We start from the raw sequence: 22684 nt of genomic DNA, 5'->3' as shown, positions 1-22684 counted from the left end.
ATGTCACAAGTGATAGATTGCACACACAATTTTCCCAGTCCCAGATGCAACTTTAAGGGGTAATTTAAAGACTATTTCCACCAAAAATGCAATTGCATATTGCAAAATGCAATATACTGGTAAACCAGAACTTACAGCAGCGAATTAGGAGGTTTCATTTTACATTTTTCTATTTGGTTTTAAAGGTCATATTGTTTAATCATCTGAGTTAAAAAGGGAATCAGACAGCTACTTTTGAGTCCTGTAAGGCTGGTTTCACATCTGCGTTGAAACCGTCGACCGGAGGTTGCGTCACAGACGCACGGTAAAAATACCGGGAAGAAAAGTGCTTCTTTTTCTGTCCAAAAGCCGGGCAGGTGGGTGGACCCCATTATAGTCAATAGGGTCCGCACAGCGCTGTTCGGTTCAGTCCAGAGATGGGACCGTTTGGCAGTGGGGACTCCCCTTTCCTGGTCCCTGAACGGAGCAGGTAAACGGAATTCCCAGCACAGATGTGAAAATACCCCAAGCTAAAAACTTATAGTAGTTGACACTAACCTACCCTGCCGTTCCCCTGTTGCCAGGAGTAAAAACCATTACTGAACGCATTGAGCGATTTGATGCACACACAGAATGGGAGGACTACTTAGTGCGCACCTTTGTAGTCCACTCACTCAGTGTATTCAGCGGCAGGTTTGACGCTGGCAATGAGGGAATGGTAGGGAAAGCAAGTATAAGAATTACTTCCCTGGATCTTATGTCAGCTACTCATACGCTTGGCTTATAGCACTCATTGTAGCGGACAGTCTCTTTAATTACTAAACAGTGACTACGTAATAGATTTTTAGGTCTTTTGCGGAAAACGTTAAATTACAGCTACCCATCAATATGGCTTCTGCAGCATCTTTGTTTTTCTCACCAGACTGACCAGTCAGAAGGAGGTTTGTATTTTTTACCATTATAAAATTTGAAGAGGTAATTAAGATATTCCCTTATGTAGCTTCTGTACTTTACAAGCTTGTGTGTAGTTTATTGCTTTACTAGTACTCAGAACATGAGTTACAACTGTCAGTGATTTTCTATTTTCTGAGTATTTAGACGACTTTCTAGGCTAGGTAACGGCACTGTTACAATTTCAGCAGAAAAAGCATGGCACGGCTGTAAACTGAACTTGGAATGTAGATGTATTTTAGTTCTATACTTTGTACAGCGAACACAGTGTACTATCAGGTTAGCTACTCTTATTTTTAATACAGGATTATAGATGGGGCACTTTTATTGGCTAATCTGAGAGAACGTTATATTTGCAAGTTGTTAGAGGCTTCTTCATCAGGCACATTAGGGTCTTTTTGAGTTCTGAAAGCTTGCAGATACTTTTTTTTGTTTTTATGCAAGAACATTTAAGATCAAAGTTATTATAAAAAAATGAGTTTTTACAATAAAAATTCAAAATATAAATTTTAGTAGGATAAAAATGCAAACTATATTAACACTCACCAGCAACATGCCCGAGTGAGCACAAGAAAGCATGCAACGAAATGAGAAAACAAAATTAGTTTTGCAAGGTTAGGACATTCACTGCCGCATTCCAGAAGCGCTTTCACAAACTAACAAAATGATTACAATAATGCTAAATTACATCTATGGACTCTAAAAAGGTCCAGTCTATTTGGTTCGGCACTGCAGAGGGGGAATCTACTGAAGGTAGCTGGTGGGGATCCCATTGTATGAGTGGGATCACTAGGATAGGGAGTAGGAACAGTTCGACAGTCATGGCTTCTGCCATAAGTGCACTGTAGTATCAGTAGTATTCTCTAGACCTAACCAGTGCGCTCCACCTGGCATCCAGTTTATCATGATGCATGCATAGCAGAAGTCTCACCCATTGCAATGTGCACATAGCAGAAGTTGCACCCACCGCCTAAGGAGCTGGGACCTAAATTCAAGGCTAGGGAAAAGGTAGAAACATTGGCTGAACAGCGTGAGATAGTGGAGCCCGAACGTGGACCAGGCCAGTGACCGGAGCACGGTAGCCAGCTTAGGAGACCCGGGGGGACATGGAAGACCTTGAGACAAGGCATGTAGAAGACAGAAATACGCAGCGGGCACCAAGGCCACAAGTGATCTGGAGGAGGAGGAATGCAGGCAGACCCTGGGCACCTAGAGAAGGCTAGGAGGGGAGGTGCCCGTGGGAGAACAGGAGATCCCCAGGCAACAGCAAAGTCACCTCCTCAGCAACTGTCACCTAGTGGAGAGAGATCACCGGGCATGCGGGAGCAGGCAGGAAACCTATGGCTGGCGGGATACAGAGCAGTTAGTACTATTCTATTCTACTTTGTCTTTTTGGAGGAACAAGCAACAGTATCTCCTTTAATACTGTTTGCTCTCCCCACTTGGGGACAATCAGGGAAGTTAGCTCATCCCTGACTCCCAGCTAGAGGGAAAATGAAAATATACATATAACGGGCATTTATTTAGTAAACATACTTGTGTAGAAGATGAGGTATCGCTGATCATTACAAGACCAAACACGCACTCACCCTGTACATGTCATAGGTAGCTTAGTTATTGACCAATTACATATACATTTAAGCAATTATTTGAATTCATTCTGGTGCTAATTAGTTTTAGAATGTCTCAATATACCTCCAAGGCCAAAGGCACACGCTGGAACACAGTTGCATTGGACAACACAAAGATGCTACACAGAGACAGCATATTGTAAGTATTTTTCGATTGTAAAAACAAACAAAAATTAGACATGCTATGAGTGGCACATTGGTCCATGTAAAAAATAAATAAAAAATCATGCATGTGTATAGCTTCGTAGGCTATAATGGGGCTCATGCGCTGCCCATAAAATACCAGAGAGGCACACTGCCTAAAAATATGATGGACTTCAAAAAGGACTTCCATTTACCATGTGCACCAGGAAATACTCCCAATGTAGATGTTTAAAGAAAGCATCCATTACCCACAGGCTATAATATCCTGTAAGAAAACATCCTATTTGTTATTCGAATGCCATTATAGTCTATGGGTGATGGATGCCACTGTTAGACATTTAATGAATCCTTCCTCAACTGGCTATAGTGGTAACCATTTATTGGATGCATCATATAAAGCTATTGAAAAGCTCATAATATAGCTATTAAAAGAATTACTGTGACAGATGTCATACTAGAGCATTTGTCACCCCTAGATTATTAGGCATCTGTTAAACCATGAACCACACAAATGGACATGAAAAACACATTTGGAGAACCATCACATACTGACTGATTGGATGCCGAAAGGGACCTTTGTCTGTGAATGTGGGCCTACAAATTGGTTTGACGTTGTGTGTTGGGAGATTTCCTGATGCACAAGTCAAACAGAACCCAGAAACGCAGAGTGAAAGTAGCCCAAAATAAAACGTACCTGGAATTTCGTTACTTTCATGTGCAGAAGACTTTGTTCCAAATACAGCATCAAAATCCACATTCATTGTTGCAGAAGCGTTCTGTACACCCGCCTGCATTGGGAAACCTAAACCCAATAACATGCAAACATTAAATTCGTACCAGGCAATAAAACACACAGGGTGTGATACAAGTGATGTTTAAAAGACAATCTCACCCAGCTGGGTTTAATCTTTTCCACCTACTGTATCAACACAAAAAAAACCTCAAGAACTAAGACAACTGCATCACTGAAGTCAAACTTGGGTTGTAGACCGAGTGCAGTTTCCTTCTTTCTCTGAGCATTCTGAATGTACAGTAAAACTTGACTTTTTCTTATTACTATTCTTTTCGACTGACGTTACAGGCCGAAAGGTGGAAGAGAAAGTCTAATGACACGTGTCATTGTTTGTACAGTGTCGTGTTGTAATAGACACCTTGTGCGACACCAAATCAGCAATTACATTAATGTCCCCACACGCACACTCATAAATGCCACTAGTGAAACCACCAGAACCTCTCTTCAGAGATTTGAGCAGAAAACCCACACCAAACTGTGTGGGTTTTGCAGCAGATTTTACCCCTTGCGTTGCAAAGGATGAAATTCACAGCAAACAATTGACATGTTGCAGAGTTAAAATCCACAGCATCCAGTTCTGTGTGGACTTTTCCCGCACCATGTGGATGAGACTTAAGTACTTTAAAATACTGCAGAACATTCACTTAGAAAATCTGCAACATTTACACCCCGTGTGAACATACCCTTAAGGTGCCCATATCCATTGGTTCAAAGTTGATGAAAAACTGACAACCTCAACGATAATAGGTCTTCAGATCAAATCTAACAATGAATAATCATTGTAGACAGATGACAAACTTGGAAAGACATCCTCTGCCATTGAAATGTGATAAGTCTGTCAACCGAGAAATTCTCTTTCGGTGAAGGACAAGCAATCTTTCTGGGATCATTGTGTCACTGAACATGTATGGCCAGCCTGGACAGCTGTACCAGCCAATATGAACTAAAATGTGTATGGATGCTTCTGTGAAAGGACATTCACCAGACGACGGTTTGCTCAAGAGGAGTTCAACCATCACCCTACTTCTATCCAACGTGCATGGCCACCTTTATAGTCTCTTAATTCATATGAGCTTGAGAGGAAAACTATAAAACACATTTACAAATGCAAATATTAAAGTTAGATTTACCACTAACAAGTCCCATAGTTGGTTTAGATGGAAATGTAGAAGTGCTGAAAGCAGGGGTAGTCTTTACAACCTCTTCGACAGGTTGCATGTCAAAGATGTCCAGGTGCGGTGGGGAACTAACTCCATTTGATGATGAAAAAGGCCCTGTGGGGGAAAAAAATAATCAAGAGTCAAGAAATCCTGCAAGAAATCAGTGACAAAAATTGTGTGCATGAACATGCTGTTCTCAGTGGTTGCAATGCAGTGGCTCCCTGCTGCACTTCTACCTGAGCATGTAAATCCCCTGTCCGACAGAACAGTTTTCAATTGTTATTTTTGAGAAATGGTTCAGTAGTCAGGTAAACAAAAAATCAATAATGCAACAATGGAAAAGGTCCATTTGCCTTATTTATACCGGGATCAATACAATTTGGGGCTCACTCATATGAGCATATGTGGCCCACATAATATGCAGCAAATACGCATGTAACATACGTATTTGCTGCGTATGTTAAATCCCTGTAGCCTGTATTGGTGCATAATACGCACCAAAATAGGATACGCTGTGTTCTTTTCATGCGCATAATACGCACATGAGAAAAAAAAAAAACATGGGTGCAAGTGGCCCAATAGAAAAACGGGCTTTTAGTACTACGTATTACGCTGGCCACATATGCTCATGTGAGTGAGCATAAGGGTGTGGTTTTGTCAAAGACCAGGAATAGGATAAATCATGAATATCTTTCAACCAATATTAAAACTGTTTCACTTTTTCTGGCCACTGTGGTTCACCAGATAGGTCACTTGTGGCATATCATAGCAATGTGTCACAAATGCCTGATGAATAAACCCCTTTTAACATGTCAAGATAAGAGTAAATAGAATATTGTGCAAGTGTATGCCCTAGAAAGTCATTGTCCTTTTACTTTCAAAACTAAACTTACCTCCCCATGTGCTGTTTGTAGATGTTGCAATGGCCGGAGTACTTTGCACTGTAGGTACAAACGCTGGCTGCAAGTCGAACAGATCACTGGTAAGGTTGGGCATGCTGGAAAAAAAAACAAAGGTTTTAAAGCCTTAAAAAAATTGCAACATCTGAGGGCTATTTTTTTTATTATTAAAACACAAGAGTTGCAACTGAACTCCAAGCAGAAAGCAGTCTGACTCTTCAACACACTATTTGGAGGCTCTTATAGGCTGCCTGCCCACAGGCGTTATTGCATTGGAGTTATCCGCGGCGCTAATCCGGCCGCAGATAACGCTGTGCATGCTTTCCATAGCGTTGCTATGAAAAGCGCAGCCCCGCTGTTCACGAGTGGAGAATCCTAGTGATTCTCCGCTTGCAGGTTTCAAATCACGGCAAGCCGCGATTCTCCGCGGTGAGCCCATCTGTCAGATAGGCTGACAGCGGAGAACTGACAGTTCTCTTCCCTGCTCCCGAGTGGCAGAATATTGCTAGCCATATTCCACAACACCTGTGGACATGCAGCCTTAGTAAAGCCGGCCATATACTTCCGGTTGCTGTCCGCTAAATGCTTGTTTGGCTGGCAACTATTCCTCCAGACCAACTCGTACACACGCATGTTCTCACATGTTCTGAATAGGTGGAGGGGAATGAGCAATTGCCAGACTCCTTCGGTGTCAGCTTCTCTTTCCTGAAAACGGAAAAAGGATTGGGCATGTAAAAATCCAACATGCTCAACCCTGCTTTCCCTGACATTTTGACATTAGAAGAGTCAGGAGCCCCCTTACACATTAGAAATTGTGTATGGCCACCTTAAAGCTCATTTGGCCCAGCATGTGTGGGGCAATTACATGACAATTATCTTTCCTTCACCCGTAGTTTAATTACTTCTCATGTCATTGTAACCTACCTGTAATTCAAATGCGAACTTCAAGTATCAAGTAGCCTTGTTAATGAGCTTGTGCTTTTGCCAAGCAGCTTGAGCCTCTAATGGCCTGAGGTGGATTTAAAGATTAATGCCGCATTCAGACGGCCATAATGTGGCCGTGTTTTAAAGTCAGTATTATGGCAGCAAATCCCAGCTAGACTACACAATAGCTATAACAATTTTGAACTTACAATATCATCCATCCAGCCATCCCTACGACGCCGTTTATTCAAGTCATTAGACCCACGGTGTGGCTGGAATTTGACATTCTAAAATTATGTTTTTTATTAAAAAAAGAAAAACGTGACATTATGCCATCTGAATGAGGCCTACCACAGACCCTCTTAACACACTGAATCCAAAGTGCAGTCAATAGCCGGTTTTTAAGCCATGCTTTATTACAACACTGCTACGATCAAACAGCCAACACTTGAGAAAAAAAAAAGGAGGCGGGGGGGGGGGGGGGGGGGTTAAGCAGCAACTAAACATACTTTCTTACAACGGATAATGCACATTTGCTTTAACCCTTAAAAGGGGTTTTGCTATTAGAGAAAGAAAAATAAAATCAATACTTACCTATTCCTCCCCAGGCAGTCTTACTGCATCTTCTCCTGGCTCCTTCAGTTCCGAGGGTCACGTCACCTCCAGCCATCCAGATCCTCTTCTTCCTGTTAGGTAGCATCCATTCGCTACAGATCCCTTCCTGCAGGGCAGTGAACGCCAAATCCTATGCTGGGCCATCGCCAATAAACTGTGGATGCGCTCTGTCTCACCACGAGTGTTCATATACTATTGCCGCGAGCCATACGCAGTCACGGCAATAGCCAGGCATAGGATTCGGCATTCCCCGCTAGGCAGTGAATGCTACATCACTAGCGATGTAGCGTACATTGCCCTGTAGGAAGGAGACTGCTCAGAATGTACGCAACGTCACAGGAAGAAGAGGATGCGGAGAGCTAGAGGTGAAACGACCCAGGGAACTGCAGGAGAGGTCGCTGGTCTCTGGAACTGCAAGAACGGTGAGGAGAAGAAGCGGTAAAACGGCTGACTGGGGAGGAATAGGCAAGTATTGATTTTTTTTCTAATGACAGAACCCCTTTGAGGAAACTACTATAGAGACGCAATGATTTTTTGAGGGGTTTTCAGCTTTACTTTTCAAAAACCATATGAGGTAGTTTTTTTGTGGGGCAAACTGTAGTTTTCATTGGTAGCATTTTTGGATACATATAATGTATTATAAAACAATTTTTTTTGAAGTATACTGCAATGCATTGTCGCTTACAATAGCAATCATAGGTCATAGAAGGCCGAGACAATAGTGTCTCACGTTCGGTTGCCATGGCAACCAATCGACCCTCTGTGAACCCTTTACATGTCACGATGTACATTGATTGTGACATGTAGGGGATTAACGGCCCGGATAGCTGCTCTCCTCGTCCTCCGCTGTTGGGAGCAGTAAGCCGGCTATCAGTCACAGCCAACTCCCGCTGCAGGATGGCACGGGCTCTCTTCTCAGCCCCTGCCATCTACAGGACCTAAGTTTACGTCCTGCTGTGTTTACTAACATTCTGCCAGGACGTAAACATATGTCCTGTGGCATTAGGGGGTTTAAGTAGATTTGTCACTATAATATACAAATCCCGCGGCTTGCAGAATATAAACTGTAAAGGAGGCAAGAATCCTTTTCTATACTTAGTCTCCCGGATTTACTTAAAGTAGCAATTTTTAAAAATGTTGCTCAATATCAGATGAAACCATCAAAATAAACCTAGAGGTATTTCACAAACAAGTGACATAGCAGCTTTTGTAATGGTATTGGTACATAATTCTCACCAAGCACAACTAATACCTAGAAAGGCATTTTCACATGTGGCAGGTTTGTTGCAAAAATTTCTATGGCTGACCCAGTCATCTAAATGCAGCTTGCAGAAATACATGCTACAGCCAAAAAAAAAAAAAAAACCCACACCATTCAGCCGTTTGAAACAGAATTAGAGTCACAAATTTTTACAACAAATTTGCCATTTGTGAATATATTGTATATCACTGGTTATTCACCATGTACATTTCTGGACTCACCTATTAGTTGTCGGTGCAGGTGTTGAGAATAAGTCAACAGCTGAGGTGGTATTAACACTTTTTCCAGATAAAGTGCTGGGTGATGTTGATCCAGGTGTAGAATTTGACACTACAGAAATTTCCCTAAGACGCTGTTCCTAAAAAAAGAAAAAAAATAAGTAACCGTGTGGTTTATGGAGGCATTCAATAATGGCCTACCACTAAGATATACCCTCACTTTAGGAACAAGTATAAGTAACATTTCTATTAGAAAGCATGGAGGCAGAGAATATAAGATCGCCACATAGACAAACGCTTAACGGGACACAGCGCAACTATTCCATCCTCATCTCTACAGTCATAGATACCCATGTTGTAAAGCATGCTCAAAACACTCACCCTTAATGTAATGAGCTACCTTCCAACAAAGGTTTCTCATGTTAATATTCATGCTCTAGAGCCAATCTCTAGAGCTGTTGAATATTTTTCAGTATACAGTATTAGTACACACACACGAAGAATTACATGGCTTTACACAGTTTCGTGTAACTGTGTGTGTGTGGTTAAAAACTTTTCTACAAAATACGAAGCCAACATAATCAACATAAAGGTACAGTCCATTCACACGAGTAAACAAAAATGGCTGGGCTGTTATACGCAGATATTTGACGTTTCCAGTGCCAGAGGAAGCAAAGCAGCCCCAGAGCATCACTGAGCCACCACCATGCTTCACTCATTGCAGGGTGTCTTTTCAGTATATGCTTCATTCTTCTTCCAGAAATAATATTGATCCACAGGTCCAAAAAGTTGTTTCATTGCTCCACAGAACAGAATCCCAAAACTTCAGTGGCTTATTTATATTTGTATTGTGAACATACTGAAACAACCTTGTGTTATTGGTTGAGTAGAGGTGTGAGTCTTTGAGCTCAGGTACGAAGACCTTTAGCAGTTAGTAGGAAACCTCAGTGCCCGCTGCCATCAAATCTTGTTGCAGGTAGTTTGCAGTCACTTGAGGGTTTTTGACCACCTACCTCTTCAGGTTTCTGAGCAGTCAGTGATACGTTCTGCTTTCTGGCACATATAGTCCAAAGCTGGAGAGACCACTCCAGTGGCATTAAGCCATAATTATGAAAAACCATAATTTTTCAAAGTACGTAAAAGATGAGCACCTTTTACAAGTTGGAGGCTATGGTTTACTTTATTTGTTAATTCCTTAGACGATGGGGCGGACAGTTACGACGATAATGGAGAGCCTGTGTGTTCAGAGCCCCCGCACGCCAATCGAAACACTTAAATGCCAGTGTCAGAATTGAGGGCAGCATTTAGAGAACAGCCACGATCAGCATGAACAGTGTTTTAGTTGGTCTGTCGGCCCTTTAACTTGGGACAATTATCGTTCAAATTCCTGCTCCAATCTGCACAAAAATCGTCCAGTGTAAACAGCAGTTGTTTACTTCTGAACAACTGTTTGTTTACTGCGAATGGAGGTGGGCGGGGTGGGGGGTGGGGGGGTGGAAGAACGCTCCCGAGCCCGCTTCACCTGCATTCAGGCAACGCTGTGAGCGATACTCCTACATAACAGCACAGGAGCAGGCATCACTGGGACGAGTGTCGGGCATCCTTAGGTCGTCCAGTGTAAACGGACCATAACACAAAGCATCATCTTACCTTGACTGACCAAGCCTGAACTGAGGGAGTGGGAGGTGTATCTAGCAGGCACTTGATTAATGCCAGCTGTGCACAGCTACAGCTAAAACAGCATATTTCTTTTCAACTTGATTATTTATTATGATGAAGTATAGATTAGAAGTTCCATTTTACTTTAAAAGGAGATAGACTATATAGTTTGTAATCTTTAGGTTTTGAGGCTCAAGCCCATACCAGTGTCCCTTTAAGACGGCAGGATTCACGGTATTAGAATAGTGTATATTTAAGGACACCTGGGAAAGATGTATAGAGGAAAAACCTCAGTTCAGAGTGTGTGAGCTGACCATTGGGGTGTTACTTAAGCTAAGGCAGCAACAACTTAACTCCTGACATGGTTTCATTTTTAAACTAAACACGAGCACTTACTGAATGTCCAGAGTGAAGAGTGCCAATAGTGGCAAATACACCTACACCCCAACAAGCAGTATAGAAACTTTGGCTGCATGAACAATACATTCATAGAAGGATGTGAATTGGGAAATGATGAATCTGTCCTACTACTAGTTAGAAAACTCACTAGGTCAGCAGAGATGCGTTTCATTCATATAATTTTAAAATGTGCAAATCTTTTCAGTTCAGAAGACGAATCATTAAATTAACCAAAATAATGTTCTATTGACATTAAAAGGGGTTGTACCACCAAATGACATTATCCTCCATCCACAGCGGCTTCTATCAAGTCAGACCAGAGGTCCCCAAAAGGATGGGCGGTGTCACAAGTGCACACTACCACTCCATTAAATTTCAAATCTGACTGCCAGAGACAGAGTTCATGCACTTGGCTAGCTCCAGCATCTCCACTGAAATGACTGACTTCATGAGGCAACTCCTTTAGGTGAGCACTCTGTTGTGAAAAAATGGCATGTGTGAACGTAACATGATTTCTAGGACAATACCTTAAGTGCTTGAAGTCTCGCTTGTTCCTCTTCCAGAGCTTGTAATCGTTCTTTTTCATCCATTTTAGAAAAAGACAGACCGGTTGTGGCAAGAGAAGACACCGCACTGGACAAGGTGCTAGCTCTACAATACAAGAAAAAAAATAATCAGCGAGATAAAACAGTCAAATTCAACAAATCTACCCACCCCTCATTTTAGAGGTTATGTGTTTAAAAAAAAAAAAAAAAAAAAAAATTTTTTTTTAAAAACTCAATTATGAAGCGAAAACACTAAACTCTCAAAACAAAAAGAAAATAGTGTCAAGATTATGTTTACATGACACTCTTCAATTAAGCAACTAGAAACAAAGTACACTTGGCATTACAAGAGCATTTTGCGCAACTCACCGACTAGCAGCTGAGAGTTCCTTCGTTTTTTTCCCTTCAAGGGATGCCAAGTGCTGTTCAAGTGCTTCCAGCAAACTGCTGGGTGCCTGCGGATGAACAGTTATTAATTAGATATCCTTTCTGAGAAAAGTCAATCTAATATCATATAAAGAAAAATACCCGCATTTAGCATTGTTTTACCCCGTCCCATAATTCTATGTAATCTGAAGAATTTGATGCAATTTAACATAAGGCTACTACATTTTCATCTATACCACTTAGATTGCATTATCCTATTTGTATATCAAGATTACAAGGTTGTGGTTTGAAACCAGTTAACATTTGAGGTAACGGCATGAATTGCAATTTGTAGGAAATCCATGAATACCAATTTCTTATAAAGACAAAATCGAATAATAACCTGCACAAGTGCCAAGGACAGTAAAAACAGAGCCTTGTGATGCTGGACATGTGAAGATCTTTAGCCTCTTCATAAAGTGCTGTTCACATCTCTATGATGTATTCCCAGTATATACGTTGGAAAACGCATCCCAAATCATATATACACGTAATCTTCAGTATAGAGAATGGGGGGGGGGCGGAGGTGTCTTTTTTTTTTTGCACATATATGGAGTCAACAGTAGACATATGCAACCGTTTAAACCCACAGCTGCACACGTCTGAGGCGTAAACCAATATCACGTATCTCCCTTCAGGGATTAGAACATACGCATTTTGTGCACCGTGTCTAGCTAATGCAGACCTGTTAAGAGTAAAATAATCCAAACCCAGGATCCAAGATGTCAAAGTTACCAAGGTGCTGCAAAAGTACACCGAATCCAAATAAACTTGTTTGAACTATTTACAGTGGCAAATGACCACAAATCAAGTTTCAAGAAGCCAGATATTAGATATTTTCCCAATTACTTCATTAACTCTTTCCAATCCAATTTGTATCCTGGTTTTCCTAGGGGGCTTACTCTTTATCTGCCTTTATACAACGGCACTATCTGTTGGCTAAAGCCAGTACTGCATGAGGTGACACATTGGATAGGCTCTGACAGCAGAGAGGCTGGCAATATACAGTAAGAGAACCCCGACGGACGTCTTCCAACATCGGAGCTGTACAGCCTTAAATCGTAATGTCTTTAGACGGCAGACAGTGGATTGGAAAGGGTTAAATGAGAGAACAAGGTGGTGCCGTTTTAAAATGCATTTTGGATCATGGGAAGCACATTTAATTGTTCTAGGCACATATATGAAGTCACTAGTTCACATGAATGCGTTTCCATCTAAGATGTAAATGGAAGAGAAAACGTCTCATGATTATGGTTTAAGGACAAAGCAATAAAAAAAATTTAATTAAAAAAATACAGAACCGGGAAGGAATGCGAAATGGCAACAAAAATAAATGAATGTGAAATGCACACTGACCTGAGTAAGATCTGGAATGTCACCCTGATCAATTCCAACTTGCTGAATTCACAAAAAGGGGGGAAAGAAAAGTGTAAATTACTTCATGCAGCGGCAATGGAGAGTGCTGTGGATATTGAATGCTTACACACAGTATGATGGTAAGAGGGCCTTTATTAACTTAATGGACTGGTACAGTGGCACTTGCTGACAAAAAAAATGTAAAGCTACAAAAAAAGCAAACAGACAATTTAAACTTGCAAGAATGTGCCAACATCATGCAGTTAGTACAATTCATAAAATGCAAATATCAGAGGCTTAAACGTGACTCAAGCTTGATGTATTCATGCCATTAGGCCAGGAATAATGTGCACATGTAAGTATAGCAAAGGATAAAAACTTGCAAGTTGCTGTTGGTCACAAGACAAAACCTGAAGAAAAGCGAGAATGGCATCAAGCAGTAATGCACTGGCTGTGCGCAGTTGTACTTGCATTCATTAATTAACCATCAGCATATTCCAATCTCTTAAAGAGCATTCAATTTGTATCATGCATGACACATGCTACGGTACCAGTGCCAAGAGCTACATAGGGCCCCCCTGATGCAGGAATGACAATACTGACCTCTGCCACTTTGAGGAATTCGGACAATTTGGTCATGCGTGCAAGAAATTTCTTATAAATATCCAACGCTTCTTTACACTGGTTCTTTTTCATATCAAAGTATTTTTCTATAGTAATAAAACAATTATTAATTTAACCTGTCAACTGTTTCAATTATTTAGAAACAACTACCAACTACTTAGCAAAAATAAAAAAATAAGAAATCATATTCTCTCCATAATTAAATCTTCCACTTTTATAGAAGAAATAAAAAAAACTTAAAAAAAAAAAACTACATTTTTTGACACACCGAGCGGCCATTTTTGTTAGTGGAATCTGCCCTTTCACAACTGCAGCTTCCCTACATGATGTGGTATACTTACCTGAGAGAGTTCGGTCCTGACTCAAGACAAGTTGTAATCTGTGAACCTAAATAAATTCCATATCCAATGGACGAGTTGATTGCGGGTTTGTGCCAATTGCAGCTCCCATGCCCTGCAGCTTTTCTGCATGGGAATTAGACACATGACTTCTGAGTAAAGCAGAAAATCAACTGATCAAATTTTTCATGGATACGTTTCAGAGGGGGGGGGGGGGGGGGGGGGGGGCGACACCAAAAAAAGCGATTAAGTAACTGTGACTGAGGCGCAGTGACCTGTGCTAAACGACCTGTCGCCGATATTTCAAGAACTGCCAGTTGTGTAGGGTTTCTCCTGTACAATGGTGTCAAGCATATAGAAATTACTGTGCGATCGAGTGAAAACATTCAGGAAAAGGGATCCTGTGGACAAACATTTAATTGACAGAAGGGGTTAGAAGAGGACAGCAAGAATGATCCTGATGAACAGTGGGTCTACACACGCCAATTGCAGCTGAATACAATGCTGATGCTCCAACTAATATGTCAGAAAGCACATCTCATCGCTCTGTAGCACTGATGGGATATAACTGCAGATGACTAGTTTGAGCGCCAATGCCATCTCAGAGAAACAGAAAAGCAAAGTTCCAGTGGGCAAAACGGTGCAAAAACTGGATAACTGAGTGGTGGAAAAACATCACCTGATCGTATGAATTCAGATTTTTCTTGTACTTTGCTGACAGGAGGGGGGGAAGGGGATCCTGTGGATGTAAGTAACTTGTTGACAAAAACAGGGTCAGAGGAGAATGTCAAGAATAGTTCTGAGAAACAGGCACTACACAGTCAAGTATTGTAGAGGCAAATACAACATTGAGGCTCCAACTAATATGGCAGAACGCACAGATCACTGTTCCTCAGCACGGAAGGGCTACATACCAGCAGATGACCAGTTTAAGGGTCATCGCTGTCAAAGAGAAACTGAAAAGGAAAGACTCCCAATGGTCAATAGAGCATAAAAATTGGATCTCTAAACAGTGGAAAAAACATCGCTGGTCAGATGAATCCAAATCTCTCTCATGCTGATGGAGGGTCAGGATATTGGGTTGGCTATCCTGTCTGCATGGACCAAAATTGCTGGGAACAAAATTCAACACCTAGTGGAATCTACATCACGACAAATTGTTGTGGTTCTGGTGGCCAAAGGAGGCCCAACATGCTACTAGACGGGTGTCGCCAATACGGCCATTCAGTGGATAAATACATCAGTAACATTAACCCCTTCTTCCTGCAGCCAGTTTTGGCCTTCCTGGCCAAACCCAAATCTTTCACATTTTATGTATCAGTAATTTTCTGCTTTGTAGGACAGATGCTCATAACACATAAAACAGAGAGGACATGTGGTAAATATTTAACTAGGTTGGCATCATTTTGTAAGTGTCCTTTCATCTATTTTGGACATCAGAAATCTGAAGGAAACATCCAGAACCTATTTTAAAAGACACATTCAGTTCTGAAGTTACTTTGAGGAATTTATATATTAGAAACCATAAATCACCCAATTTTAAAAAGTACCCCCTCAAAGTTTTATAAAACTGCATTTACAAGATCTGTTAACTCTTTAGGTGTTTCACAGGAACTAAAGCAAAGGGGAGGAAAATTTTGTACACCATGACTCAAACGGCCTCAGTAATGAAGGAGCTTCTTATGGATTTTGGGGCCTCCCTTTAATTGGGCCATTTAAGATTTGCAGAGACCTTGCGTTGTCAAGAGACAAGCGCCCCTCAAAAGAGCTTATTTTGGAAACTTCAACTCTCAAAGATTTAAAAAAAAAAAATATGGAGCTTACAGATAGTCCCCTACTTGCGAACAGGTTCCGTTCCAGGAGCCTGTCCGCAAGTCGATTTGTTCGCAAGTCTGAACAAATGGTTGTATGGAGGGGATCGCGGGTGGATCCCGCTCCATACAACATCGGGTGCCGGCTGTTTCTTACAGCGGGCACCCGGTGGCAGCAGTTATGACGAGCCGCGCTGCTTGTCGGAACTGTTAACACTTTAAGTACCGCTCTGACAGCGGTATTTAAAGTGTTCACAGTTCTGACGAGCGGCGCGGCTCGTCATAACTGCTGCCACCGGGTGCCCGCTGTAAGAAACAGCCTGCACCCGACGTTCAGGGGGCCCATACAGCGTCCCACGATGAGATCGCGGGATGCTGTGTGGTTGCTAGGCAGCCGGGGCCTTCTAAAAGGCCCCAGGGCTGCCTATGCAGAGTGCCTATCAAGCGCACGGCTTGATAGGCGTTCTGCATAGACAGCCCTAGGGCCTTTCAGAAGGCACCGGCTGGTTAGCAACCACACAGAGTCCCGCGATCTGACCGGACAGGCTCCTATCAGGCTTGATAGAAGCCTGTCCGGTGCCTGCATAGCATGATGTAATGCCATAGCCTTACATCATACTGTGCAGAACAGATTGTTCGCGTCTTGCGAAATTCGTAAATCGAATGTTCGCAAGTAGGGGACTATCTGTAATGTGAAGAAAAAAAAACAAACAAAAAAAAAAACAAAAACATAGTTCCGTCACTGTTGTACTGGTTTTATTTTTATGGCGCTCACTGCAAGGTATAAATGACATATTATACTGCAGGTCAACACGATTATGGAAATACCAAATTTATATACACCCCACTTAAAACAAAAAAAAACAAAACTTAAAATAATCAAGCCCCTAGAAGTTGTCATTATGCTGTAAAGCTCAGCTTGCAGTTGCTGCTTAGGCCCAATGCACACTGGCGGATTATTGCTGCAGAATTCTCAGCGGGCGTGTAGCGTAGATTCTGCAGCAATGTCCGTCCATAGCATGCAATGTAAAATGGCGCACACACACACACACACACACACACACACACACACACACACACACACACACACGAGTTCCGCTCGCAAAGGAAGAATCACAGCATGCTCTATTTTTGTGCAAGACTCGCACAGACGGCTACCACTGCAATCAGTGGAAGCTGTACGACCCATGGCAATTCCGAAATGTCAATTTCGAAATCGCCGCAGATCCACGTCATCGCCGACACGGCATGCTCTGCACCAAGCTGGCACATCCGCAGCACGCAGAAGACCAATCCAGACAAGTACGCGAGGGAGGTGGGGATTACTGGCCAACACAGGGTTCGATTCCGCTGCGGGATCCCACAAGAGGAATTCGACCCGGCCGTGTGCATTCGGCCTCAAGCAGATATACAAATGTTTAGAGTTGTGGTGCGATTAGATGAACTGTCTTTTCACCTGAGGCCCTAAAAGCGGTTCCACCCTTGATCTATAAAAAGGCTCTCAGAGGCCCCTTGTGTGTAGTGGGCTCTTAATTCACTTGTGTGGAGCTGGTTGACCACTAGACTCCTTTACAATGCAGAGAAGAGATTTCACCCCATTAGAGTTTGAGAGGGGGGGCATTATTGGAATGCGAGAAGCTGGATGGTCATATCAATGAATTGCCACCCCCTGGGCCATTTCGGCCAGACAATGCATGAGGGCAAGCACCTAAGGCGTTGTGGCTCAGGACTCCCTCGACTGACCACCAGTTTTTTAAGGTTGAGTCCTATTATACGACTCCAACCTGTTTGGTCACTAGTCACTAGTGGCCTTCTTAATCCTAATCTTCCCCTTATTTGTTTGTATTTGTTTTGTTCTTCTTTTAAAGGAATTTAATAAAAGGTATTTTTTAATTTTATTAGTTTGGAAGGTCCTAGCAGTAAATTGACCACCAGTAGAGAGGATCATCTGAAAAGCACGAGCAGCTCCAATTGTTTTGTTATCTGCCATCTAGAGACAGTTGACACCAGCATTACAGGCCTGTTGAAACAATTTACAGGCGGCTTGGCGGCAATTACATGTACTGCCTTTGACACCCACTGTCGCCTCTGTTTGCAGTGGTGCCATGAATAAGGAAACTGGACTGCTACAGAGTGGATCAGGGTTGTCTTCAGCGACTACTAGAGGTTAAGTTTGGGTATGAAGACCAATGACAGCTCAGCGATATGTTCGGGACATCCTGCAGCTACATGTGTTGCTCTCATGGCGGCTTCCAAGAGGCAGCAGGATAATGATCGGCCGCACACAAGGGGGTCACAGGAATGTCTCCACAACAACATTTCCACCGCATTTCTGGCAACCCTGGATTAGTTCTATCTAGAGGTTCCGGGACTACACTACAATATATCCTCTACCTAATTATCACCCTAGTAACCAATTCCAATTCTGTACTATGGATATTCCAGGAATTTGATATGGATTCTTGACAACCCTCTGTTTAACGCCCTTTGTTAATCCCTTCGCATACTCCTATACTTGAGTATACAGTTACTTTAGACATTAAATATTTTTGTAAGCCATAGCTGGCCCCCTGCGAGGGGATTTAAGATTGTTGTAAGCCAATCTCATGCTTAAAACGCAATAAAATCCTTTGAAACTAAAAAAGAGCAAGGAATGTACATATATTAACTCCATAGAGGAGGCTGTAAGCGGTTCAATCATATAGATGTTTATGGAATGCAGACATGCCCCCTCAGAGTCAGAAAAGTTAACCGTAATAAATGAGTTTTCATAAAGATTTCAACTGCAATTAGTTGTTCAAAAGGTAGAGCTTTCCTTCAGATTTGCAGATGCATGCAATAATTTCCATATCAACTGGAAGTGATGACATTGTGTAACTACATTATTGTCATTATTTCACAATCAACAAGATTCCAACAATTACTATTTTTTTTTAATCAATGCAGCAGACTATTTAAAGGCCACTCCCTCCAATCCAGATAAAGAGTTGATCCTTGTCCTTAACGAACCATCTACTGAACACCACATTGGTGGAATTCCACCTGGATGATATTCAAGTCACAAAGCCCTGTACACGTGGCATAAGACACATGAGCTGAATGAACCTGCAAAGCTATGAATTCCCTCGTCTCCAAAAGTTTAATGTACTTAAAAAAGGGAATTTATCACCTGTATAATCATGAAAACCAAAAAGGGAAATAATGACAATTAAAAAATATATATATATTTAAATATTGCAGTTTTTTTTTATTCTGTTGTCTGCACATGACTCTGGGGGGCTGCCTCTTGCCTTTGCTGCAAAGATATGCTTTAAGCAGATTGCATGTACTTCTATGGGAGACTGTACCGGGCATGCTCTGTAACCTGCGCAGAGGTGAGTAGATGAGCTGTGATAATCTGCTATTATGAACCTATCACTAGTGGCATTAAAGAAAACTGCAAGGAAACGGCATCACACACCCTATACAGGTATGACGGCCATATCCCAAGACCCTCTCTTTGCTAGATTACAGACAAACCACAAATTTGAAGAGTTCAATGCCTTCAGAAACGCAAAAAAATGAACTTATCCCTGCAATGCAAGACGATGCAAAACATGTTCATATATAGCAACAACAGACAAGCTACAGATCCCCCAACACCCAGCATAACTAGAAGATTCATGGAACATTCACATGCTCTACATCTGATACGGAGTACCTGATTTAATGCACTAAATGTCATATTGAGGAATGCTGTGGAAACATGACACTCGGAAACCAAGGAGGAGACCACATCACCACAGAATAAAGGAAAGACTCATTTACATGTGGGTGAATATTGGTACAGCAGAGAGAGAACACAACGCAAAATACAAGGTTGTTATATTAAAAGGCAACTTGAAATCCCAAATAGATTGGATGGTGCGGGATTACAAGTTTATAAAGATGCAGAACACAGGACTAAATCTGTCCAAAGCATTTATGGTGAGGTTTAGCATTTTGTTAATGGCCCTTTTACATGGGCAGACAGCAGGGTAAACGACTGCATGAGCGCTGATGTCACCACTAAGGTCATTAGCGTTATAGTAGTGCATTTATACTGACAGACTTCACCGCTGTTTGCTGGATTCTGGCTGGCTTCAGCTGACTGCTGAAAAGTTCTCTAAAGGACAACAGAGCCTCAGACTATTAGGCTTAGTCGTCAGTATGAAAGCTGCAGAACTTTAGAGATGTTGTTTTTCTGTAATATAGGTCATGCCATCGAAAATTAGAAAAAGAAAACAACCCTCAAAATTCTTAAATTATATGTTTAACATAAAAATACTTGATTTATACAATAGGTCATACTCTGATTACACGCTTCCTTGAAAATAAGATAAGGACATGGACAGAAATAAGATCACATACCTAACAAGTTGATAACTCCTTCATTGTAGGCAGCAAATAATCGAATGGAATCTTTGAATAGCAGCATGAAGCCAGTATTTATAACACCATTAGTTAATTCATTTGGATTTGCCTAAAATAATAAAAAATATAGAAAACAGTGAAAGAGAAAAGAAAGGACTAAAAGACATTACAGTCACGAGGTAATCATACACTTACATCAAAATCTAGTAGAGCATCTAGCTGATTCTGAATGATAGGAAGTGTTTTCAATAGCTTCTCGGTAGCCATAGTTCTCATAACCCCATCTATCCTAAAATACAGACAGAAAAAAAAAAATTAGGCTTAGAAACAATCAAGAATACTCAAGCATGTAATCCTTGTCTGTGTTTTACATACCCTCTTTTCATTTTTGTGAAGTCCACAGCCACAAGTCTGTAGGAAAGAGCTTTTTCATTCAAATACCTGCTGTATCGTCTAATGAAGGTTGACATATCATAGCCTAGACAATGGCATAAAAGATTTTAGAACTTTGACACTATAGAAATTGTTAATGTCACTTTCATTTAGGAAGTAAGGAAGCAAAAAAAAGAAAAAAAAAACATTTAAAATAAAGTTGAATTACCTTGCATAGCACCTTTATCTAAGAAGTTGTTGAGGTTGAATAATGTATTTCTGGATGCAAGATACTGAATGAATCTCTTAAAGAAAAGACAAATAGTAATAAAATCATTTAGAACAGCGACCTAAATACACACACACACACACATTTTATATATATAATAAATATATATATCAGCTCTGTCAAAATATATATTCACCGTATATACTCGAGGATTAGCCGACCCAAGTATAAGCTGAGTCAATAGGTTTTACCACAAAAAAAACAAACTAGTAAAACTTATCGACTTGAGTATAAGCCTAGCTAGACTCTAGTATACTCTAGGTTTAAACCCCCCCCCCCCCCCCCAAAAAAAACAACGCAATACTCACCTCCCCGCCGGCGTCTGTGTCCCCGGCGCGATGGTCTCCTCAGCAAGCTACTTAATACTTCTCCCTGCTCGGCTTTGAATTTCCCTGCCGTCAGCGCTGTATAACTAAGTGCTGTGATTGGCTGCCGCTCGATCCAGTCACAGTGCTTAAGTTACACAGCGCTGATGGCGTGGAAATTCAAAGCCAAGCAGGGAGAGAACAGCGGGGAGAATTCTCAAGCAGCTTGCTGCACCACCGGGGAGACAATCGCACTGGGGACGCAGACGCCGGCTGGGAGGAGAGTACTGTGTTTTGGTTTTTTTTACCTAACTCGAGTATAAGCCGGGGGGGGGGCTTCTTCAGCACAAAAAAAAAAAAAAGGGCTGAAAAACTAAGCTTAAACTCTAGTATATATGGTACACAGAATTTAAAGAAGTTACGGTACTCTGTCACATCCTTAATGCTGCTTTCACAGCAAAAGTAATGACATATGTTGATTTCAGTGGTTTGTCACTTATGGGGTAACAGGTTATTTATGCAGAACTTACAATGTAATAGGTAGAAAACTGTCAATCAGGGCAGGTGAGCAGGGCTAGCAACTCAGCATGAATAAACTGGATTCATCTCTTACTAAGAGATGCAGAAAAAAAGCTGCAACTTCTAACTTCTTAAAGGGAATCTGTCACGTCCCCACAGCACCATTAACTAACATATGGTGCCATTAGGGGGATGTGATTTTTGTTTTGTTTTTTTCAATACATGCACGCTCCTGTAATCCAGCAGCGTCTCCTCTGAAGTTAATGCGAAGCACGAAAATCCAACACTTTTTAGAGTCCCATACACGTCTATGGGACAGCACACACACCAGGTCTCAGAAGAGTCACATTTTCATGCCGTCAGCCAACTTCAGAGTGGGACAACAGGAGGAGCAGTATATATGGGGGGGGGGGGGGGGGGGGGAAAACACACATCACCCGTCTCCCTGTCACATCCCCTACCACCACACGTTACTTCATGGTGCTGTGGGACCGCCAACAGGTTCCCTTTAAAAAAAAACACTACCCATTACCTCATAAGTTACAGACTGCTGAAACCACTACTTTATGTTGCCATCAGTGAGGGCAGCATAAAGGACATGACAGGTTCCCTTTAAATCACACATTGGATCTTAATGACAGTAAAATGATTTTCAAGTTGAAAATACTTAGCTATAAAAACTGCGTAATTTATTGGGAACAAAAATGATGAAATTGATGGTCAATGGAAACCCCAATAATCAACCAATTAAGGGCTGAAAAAAAATCTAATTGCTTGAAGTACGGTAACTCATAAGATGACTCCGTGTTTATGGCCCGCATGCACTCCCGACAACGTCTGGGTATCCTCCTAATGAGAAGGCAAACGATGTTCTTGAGGAGCTCCTCTCAGACGTGTCTGAAGTCTTTCTAGACTATGACAGTCTATAATCCTTCAGTTAAAATGACTGTTCATTGTTAAATTATCTCACTCAAGGAACAATCATTCATTTTCATCAACTTAATGGGCCATTTACACGTAATGATTATCGCTTAAAATTCATTCAAATGAACGAATGAGTGATAATCGCTACGT

The 22684-nt window shown here is 41.6% G+C and overlaps 1 protein-coding gene across 3 annotated transcripts in view; it reads right to left on the bottom strand.

Annotated features, from left to right (window-relative positions):
- LOC136580837 (phosphatidylinositol-binding clathrin assembly protein-like) overlaps positions 1-22684 on the bottom strand; it is a 45493-nt gene that overhangs the window by 12472 nt on the left and 10337 nt on the right. For 2 of the 3 annotated variants that reach the window (XM_066581701.1, XM_066581703.1), the window contains exons 3-14: positions 20727-20802; positions 20501-20603; positions 20321-20414; positions 20123-20234; positions 13564-13670; positions 12961-13002; positions 11548-11633; positions 11161-11284; positions 8579-8715; positions 5552-5655; positions 4629-4772; positions 3400-3507 (exon numbers count right to left, since the gene is read on the bottom strand). In XM_066581701.1, the coding sequence (XP_066437798.1) occupies positions 3400-3507; positions 4629-4772; positions 5552-5655; positions 8579-8715; positions 11161-11284; positions 11548-11633; positions 12961-13002; positions 13564-13670; positions 20123-20234; positions 20321-20414; positions 20501-20603; positions 20727-20802 (1237 nt within the window). The remainder of the gene's footprint in view (positions 1-3399; positions 3508-4628; positions 4773-5551; positions 5656-8578; positions 8716-11160; positions 11285-11547; positions 11634-12960; positions 13003-13563; positions 13671-20122; positions 20235-20320; positions 20415-20500; positions 20604-20726; positions 20803-22684) is intronic. The other variant, XM_066581702.1, reaches the window with a different exon arrangement.

Source organism: Eleutherodactylus coqui, chromosome 10 (assembly GCF_035609145.1).
Source record: "Eleutherodactylus coqui strain aEleCoq1 chromosome 10, aEleCoq1.hap1, whole genome shotgun sequence".
In the NCBI taxonomy this organism is placed as follows: Eukaryota; Metazoa; Chordata; class Amphibia; order Anura; family Eleutherodactylidae; genus Eleutherodactylus; species Eleutherodactylus coqui.
The sequence above is the reverse complement of the archived record's forward strand: the minus strand, read 5'-3'. Positions and strand labels throughout refer to the sequence as shown.